Source organism: Pocillopora damicornis, chromosome 8, assembly GCF_964200805.1.
Source record: "Pocillopora damicornis chromosome 8, jaPocDami1.2, whole genome shotgun sequence".
Classification (NCBI taxonomy): domain Eukaryota; kingdom Metazoa; phylum Cnidaria; class Anthozoa; order Scleractinia; family Pocilloporidae; genus Pocillopora; species Pocillopora damicornis.
In genome coordinates, this window is record NC_142677.1 from 13,798,065 (window position 1) to 13,805,566 (window position 7,502).

A 7,502-nucleotide genomic window follows, 5' to 3' on the forward strand; every position below is an offset into this window, starting at 1 on the left:
AGGCCCCACAACCAACTAATCAGTATGTTCAACGGATATAGTCATTATATTATCAGTCGAGGATTCAACCAGTTATACTCACATTCATTGCCTTTCAGTTTTTCTTTCCTCGTCAAGAAGAAACGTGGGCATAGAATAAATCAGTCACAAAACTAAGTATCAAAACACGAAGAACAAAAATCCTAATTCATGAATTCTAGGTTTAGGTCAGTGACTCTGTATCAATGCCCATATGCGTTAAGATTTAAAAGTTAAAGCTTAGTGCGTTATACGCAAAGGCCACTAAAATGGAGCTACATACAAATATACATAAATAAGACGTACTATGATGCGTCTTGGGTGCGTACTACGGTCGCTACAATAATCAAATCGATGCTTGTTAAAATCTTGCTCTTCTCTTCGCTCGAAAAAAGTTTCTCAGCGGTTGTGACAGCTGGCAGGCGTTTCCCCGATCTCTATCCAGAGTTCTCTGGTCTCCTTGTCGATACCCATCTGCCATCAACTCAGATCTACAAGTTTCTCCCTTTTTCCAAAATATTTGGAATCTTTCAACTGCTAAAATTTCCCCCCAAACGGCTCTTTGTCCCCGATTACCGAACGGCCGCGGCGATTCGCTTTCGACTATCGTCTACGCTTCCTTCACGCAAACCAGAAGGGACCATGTATGACACGACATTCAGGAATAAAGAACCTGGTACCTCTTGTCTCCAAGATTCACTTCTCGTTTCCAGTTCGTTTATCTGCTGCTCGGCACTTTGGAGCATCTTATCTCCTTGTCGTTACCCATCTGCCATCAACTCACATCTACAAGTTTCTCCCTTTTTTCAAAATATTTGGAATCTTTCAACTGCTAAAATTTCCCCCCAAACGGCTCTTTGTCCCCGATTGCCGAACGGCCGCGTCGATTCGCTTTCGAGTATCGTCTACGCTTCGTTCACGCGACAACTTTCTCGTGTCACGTGAACCTGTGCCAGGCCAACACCCTACGCCTCCATCAAATCCAACGGGGCAAGATATAGCCTGGCTAGCAGAATTGTCACTTTGTCCATTGACGTCATGTCCTTTGCGACTACCCCGGACGACGTTGCTGGAAAAACTGGATGAATTGAGACTACTTCGTGACAGCGAGGCACCGGAAGTGCGTTGAAGAGCTAACAACTGAGCCCGTGCTTCACCAAGAGCATCGGTCAGCTCAAAGCGTTCCTCGCACTCGTGTCGAACAGTTTCTTGTAAAAAGACCACCTACGATAGTAAGAAGTACGTTAGTTTTAACAAAAAATATTTTTCCCTATCTCAAATTTGAAGTACACTACTTAACCGGAAGATTTAACCCTTCCGCTTCGAAGATGAAAACTTATTTACTACACATAAGAATAAACGAGTAAAAGATAGGAAAGGAGAAGTTCAACAAAAAGGTAAAAACAAAGAGGTACAGACGGAAGGACAGGCTGACAAACGCATAGGTAGACAGACAAATAGAATCTCTATCCTTTTCGACCTAATCTTATTTCCTTTCGTTTTCCAGTTGAACTAAATTTGTCAAGGACATCAAACCTTGGCGTAAGCGGTAACCAGACCGGTAGATGAAAAGCAGACAGGCAGGCAAAAAATGTTCAGAAACGAATAGAAAATAATGATCGTGGGAGACATATCGCAGACTTAGAAAGAGAAGGCAGACAGTTTAGAGGAAGCTCATGCAATTTTTTTTTTATTTTTTATTTTTATTCTTTTTAATTGACAGTCAGACAGTCAGAAACAGAGAGCCAAACAGACAGACAAACAGACAAACCAGAAGGGACCATGTATGACACAACATTCAGGAATAAAGAACCTGGTACCTCTTGTCTCCAAGATTCACTTCTCGTTTCCAGTTCGTTTATCTGCTGCTCGGCACTTTGGAGCATCTTATCCGACTCCTGAAGCCTGGTTCTTAATCTTAGAACTTCTTCGGAGTCTGTTAACGGCTGACGCAAGCGATTCTCCAAATCTACGATTTTCGCTTCCAGATTTTGTACGAGCGAGTCATCGGCATTTTTTATTTGTTCACTTTTCTCCTAGAAAAAGAGTAACCTTCGTAAATGTAAGTCGTCTCAAGATAACCTAACAGTGTACAAAAACTTACAAAACCTCAGGACAAAGAATTACTTGGAAAGATTACGGAAAATACATTTTGGGAAAAGGAGCTTTCATAATCAGAGATTGCAGAATTTCTTTCCAAACTACCTTTATTTAACAAATAGAGAAGCCTTGACTGTGCTCTGTTCTGTTATAAAGCACGCAGGAAGCGGCTAGAGCACGAAAGAAGTGTAGGGAGAAACACGAGACGTAGTCGAGTGTTTCTTCCCACTTCTTGAATTTTTGAACAAAGCGAACAACAGTGTCGTCAGCATGCTCTATACTCTCATAAAGCACGCTACAATAGGCCAATCAGAATTCCTGTTAGAACGGTTCAAATAATCTGATTGGCTGTACAAGACTAAAGCTGTCCAAAGTGTCAAACCATCAAAGTTCAAAAACCATCAAAGTTCACTTTCTACGATAGTTTACAAACTAAAATAGTTCGGCAAGTCGAATTTAACACTTTTGCCTGAAGTTTTTAAGTCTCTAATACAGAATCTTGAAGTGAAATGTTCATTGAACTTCAGCCGAATTATGGCTCATAAAAACACGCGAGTTTTTTCACATGAAAAGGTAGAAAACAAACTGTTCAAGGCGAGTGTTTTTTGAATGAACGACAGCCGAATTCACCAGAATATGAAGACGCTCGTGATGACAGCGCCGCAAAACTCGGCTGCAGTGACTGATGTGACTTTCCACTCAACGTATCGGAAAGGATATCAGAGCAAGCTCTAATTTTTTCACTCGAAGGGCAGCCGATGTAGTTTCTGAGTCTTGCTTTCCTGTGATGACCGGAGATCGCCATAATGAGCGAGCCGCGATGAACTTCAGCATGATCATATTCGCTCAGACACCGTCATGATTAGTATGAATTTTTAACAGTTATGCCAGTTTGGTTATATTTTTCATCACTTCTGTTTTGTTCTGTTTTGTTTTTAACACTGAACTTTATATACTATACGAGTGTTAGCTGTGTTTGATTATTATTACCGTTCGTAAGCTTGCAATCTAACTGAGCGTGAAAGTCTTTAAAACTCGGAATGTTTATTTTGTTTTTCCTTTAAGGATTTTCGTATCTGCTCACGTTTTAATAACGTAAATTACGGCGCCTGGTATGTTTACAAACCTTTGTTTGATTCTTCTGTTGCTACTTGCCGGCTCGCTTCAGTTCCGAAATTTCACTTTCAATTATCGGAAAAAAGCTAAAAAGAAGTCCCGGAAAAGGTCGAACATAGTACAATCGGCAGATGGCGTGACAGCTTTAGCTCAGCTCTATGCTTTATACTCTCATAGAGCACGCTCTTTCAACCAATGACAGCGCGCGTTATATCCGAACTTTATTATAATTATAATTATGCCGGTATGATTTGACTACATAAAAGAGGTTCATTACCTGAAGAGATAGGCTTCACCTTTACCTTAGCTAGCCCACACTGTGCAATGACAACGAGCTGAAAAGAGGTCACGAATTATTTGAACTAAGTCTACGCAGAAATCGAGATTGCTTTGGTTTCGTATTACCATGATGCGTGATTAGTCTCTGTGATTGGCGCAACCCTCTCCAACCAATCAGATCCAAAAACTGAACCAATCGCGCCTAGGTCACTCGCGTTTCCCCGCGTTTAAGGTCGTTTTCGTGTTTTTGTTCTGAGTTCTTATTGGCTCCTCGAGATTACCCGCTTTTATGCTGATTGGTTATAGTTACTTTGATTTAGGTGTCTCGACACTCAATCGAAAAGCGCTCGTGAGAATCAAGAGTTCACCCACTTTAGCTTCAGTCAATTCCCGTTCCAGACGTTTGATATCCTCACGGTGTCTTTGGTTCATGGTGGTGATGTCCTCTTTAAACTACATACAGGGAAGTGCAAAAGAAGTGTTTGAGCGAAGTGACCAGATTTAATCATTGAGATAGCAAAGCGACTCATTCTTGGCCGTTCGCTTCTCGTGCAAGGGTAAAGGAAATCCACATAGTCTATCCAAACAATCGTCAGATAACAAGTAAAGTTCAGTATCATTTCTGTTTAAGTTACTCACCGTGCAGTTTCGGCAAAACTATGAGTTTATTCGCCAATTTTGTTTTCTTTTCGTTTCATAACTACTTGCATGGGAGAGGACATAATTATAAACAGATATTAAATAACTGGAGCAGTATCCTACGTACTCTGTCTTGTGCAGCCTTGGCCTCCTTCTTCCACAAACCGAGCTCTTCTTGGTGTTTCTGCTGTTCTTCGTCCATTTCCTATATAAAAAAGGAATAAGGCAAAAAAAAAAATTTACTGAGGCGAATAATGAATACGTGACATTTTCACAAGAAAAAAACCGTCGTGCACAATAACTTGCACCGACACATATGTGCAGTAAAAGTGGCTCTAAGCATGAGCACAACTTTTTGTTATAAAGAACAGCTCCCGTAACATGAAGGAAGAAGGAAGCAACATGAAGTCATATCCTCTAAAGATACTACACGGCGAAAAGAAACAGCACCGTCAAATTTTGGCAAAACAAACAAACAAAACATAAAGCATATTTCATAAACGAGAAAATCATTGCTTTTTTCTGATAAGGAAAACTTAAGAAATATTTCTGTGAAATCATTTTTCCGTTTTTGCGGAGCCTGATCGAGCTATCCATCTTATGAAAGACTTGTCTTCAAATTGTCTGTCACGAACCACTTTTTCAGATGCTTTTCATCATGTTCCTAAAGACAAACCAAGCGGACACTTTTCTGAACTGCTTGCCTCTTTTAAGAAGAATTAGGAATAGAAAAGAATGGAATATAAATAATATAAAAGAACATAAACTAAAACAATTTGTTCCAAAGAGTGTATCACTGGCCATGCAATGAGATCTCTATTTGTTACGTTCTTTTGTTTACCTTACTTCCCAAACCTTTAGGATGAATGGTCGTGGCATTTCTGAGCTGAAACAAAAGTGCTCATTCAGATATTACGTTAAAAAGTACTTAGGGTGTTAGCTTTTAATGCTTCGAGGATGATTGAAAAAACAAGGGTTGCCGTGCCAAAGACAGAGTGATACTTGAACCAAGCCGATAAAACAACTTCTTGCTCAAAAGTTTGCCTTCTCGAGTTTACATATAGTCATGTTAAGTGGTATTGGTTGATTGATATTGATTGATAAACTGTCGGAATCCTTCAAAATAAGTTTGTAAAAAGACAATAAAAAATTGCCTAACATCCTTTAAATTCCCCGATTTAACGATTCTCATCTTACCCCATACTGATGTATTTGACATGTAGATAACAGATCATTTTCTTGTATGACTTTAGGTCCGTGTAGTGCTTTACACGAATGGAGCAGAAGTTATGTCTATGAAGTTCAATGCCAGAGGAACAACTAACGTGGACTGGTTTACACAAAATAATCTACTTCAATCACCATGGACAGATCTTAAGAATGCGAAAACTTTAAAACCCTTTCGCATCAATGGCCATTACGGTACACGAAACTTTGAAATTACAGCTAAGTACCCAGGATGCCCTTATGATGTTGGGTGGTTTATAATCGGAGGACCTTACTATGCCTGGGAGAGATTTCACCCTGTGCCGGCAATTCTATACAGCAAGAAAACTCATAAAATCACATAGAATAATAGCCAAGGTAGAAATTGATTTTAAAAATCTTGAAATACTTCTGTTATGTTCTTTTTTTTATCAAAGCGATAAAACGGTATGGAATAGCCATTCTGTTTTGCCAAGATAATCGTTGAACTGACCTAGTCGACTCCTTCTTGGATAACTGGGCAGTTTCCTTTTCTTCTTCAGGGGCGTGACCTAGATGTTTTCAAAGGGAAGGAAGGGGTGGGGGGGAATCACACCGTGTCAGATAGAGAGTACTCGTCAGATCGACCTTTCATAAATATGGTGCAATAGTGACATTTTAAGACGCCCTCCTCTATTTATTTCATCTGGGTGTCAGAGTTTGATTGCAATAGTTAATGACTAGGAAAAGTCTCGGTAGGAAATTGAGAGGAGAACTGAAATAACTGCACGAGTCATCTGAAATTTAACCTCTCAGATGAATAAAAGACCGGTGCTCTAAAACCGGTTTCACTCGGAAAAGGTCACTTTTGCCAACTTCTTATATGTTTTCTGCTCCATCTATCTCTAATTATGGATTACGCATTATTTTAATAGTCTATTTAATGAGATCTCAACAAATAGTTTACTATGTATTATTTATCGCTAGTTTTTTTTTTTTATTATATTCTTTTCTGAAGCCGACGTCGGAGGCGCTGCTGAGGTTATGGTTGTGTACGTAGGTTGAAGACCAAGGATGCCAGGCAATGAATAATCTGAATGAAATGTTGGGAAGTAAAAATTATGTTTTAACGTTATACGCAAAATGACTGCAAGATCCTACAAATCATATCGAAGTGCTTTGCTGCTGACCTTGATGGTTTTCGAGAAGAAAGGGCTCGTTGCTGCCAACGAAGCCTATCCTAAACGGTTTTCCTCTTTACTCGAGACATTTTCTTTTCGTCATTGTCAGATGGATGTTCGTCGACCATAACTTGCCAACGAAACTCGCTCTTATCAGATAGCTTTATGGCCTTTATATTTTTCGATATTAGAGTAGTACCTTCTCCTGGCGCGTTTCGCTCTCTCTAAGGAACTACTTTTCAGGGCGTTCGAAGCGTCATGCCTCTTATCGAGGACTTGAAAACTAATGATTAAGTTGCTGTTAGTCGCCCTTACAGACGCAGGTGCAGTTCTCACGACGAGCCTTCTTTACGGCTTGGTCAACTGCAGTGCCGTTATTTACAGAAAAACTTTGAACAAACAAAATTTGGCAAACTTGAATAATGGATGGATCGCGATGGATCCAATATGGCTACACCATCATCTGCTGCGTTTGTGAGGCGAGATGCTAAAAGATCGTCTATCTTAAAATTAACTGCTTGTGTGGCGGTGTTCACAGACCCGACGGACCAACTCTCAATTTTTATTACTCAACACTTATATACCGTTATTCAAATAACTTAACACATAACTAAGACATATCGGAACACTCACCAATAAACACACATTGCCATTCAGAACGTGAAGGAAAAAAAATATCTGCTCAGCTTTGTAAAGCAGATATGTTCATGTTCTTGTCAATTTGTTCATTTACACAGTGTTATAGTCGTTGTGTTAAACGGAGTTTAAACGCCTTGGTGTTATTTTAAAAAATATTTTTAAAGTTTCCTCATATTTATTTGATACCTTTTATGGACTTATTGTTTAACAAAACTGTACCATTAAATGTAAATAGACAGAACTCTCGACAGCTATTGATTGAAAATTAAACGGGAAGTTTATTGGAGCTAATCTCACGCTTAGTACAGCTGGGAAACATTCAGTTTGTACAACTCCATGTCTGTA

At 39.5% G+C, this 7,502-nt stretch overlaps 1 protein-coding gene across 1 annotated transcript; it reads right to left on the reverse strand.

Annotated features, from left to right (window-relative positions):
- Positions 1-843: 843 nt before the first annotated feature.
- Positions 844-4,354, reverse strand: LOC149041489 (uncharacterized). Its single transcript, XM_089180876.1, has 4 exons — positions 4,280-4,354; positions 3,886-3,966; positions 1,839-2,054; positions 844-1,242 (listed from the first exon to the last, which is right to left on the reverse strand). The coding sequence occupies exons 1-4, from the start codon at positions 4,352-4,354 to the stop codon at positions 844-846; spliced, it is 771 nt and encodes a 256-aa protein (XP_089037002.1).
- Positions 4,355-7,502: the final 3,148 nt, after the last annotated feature.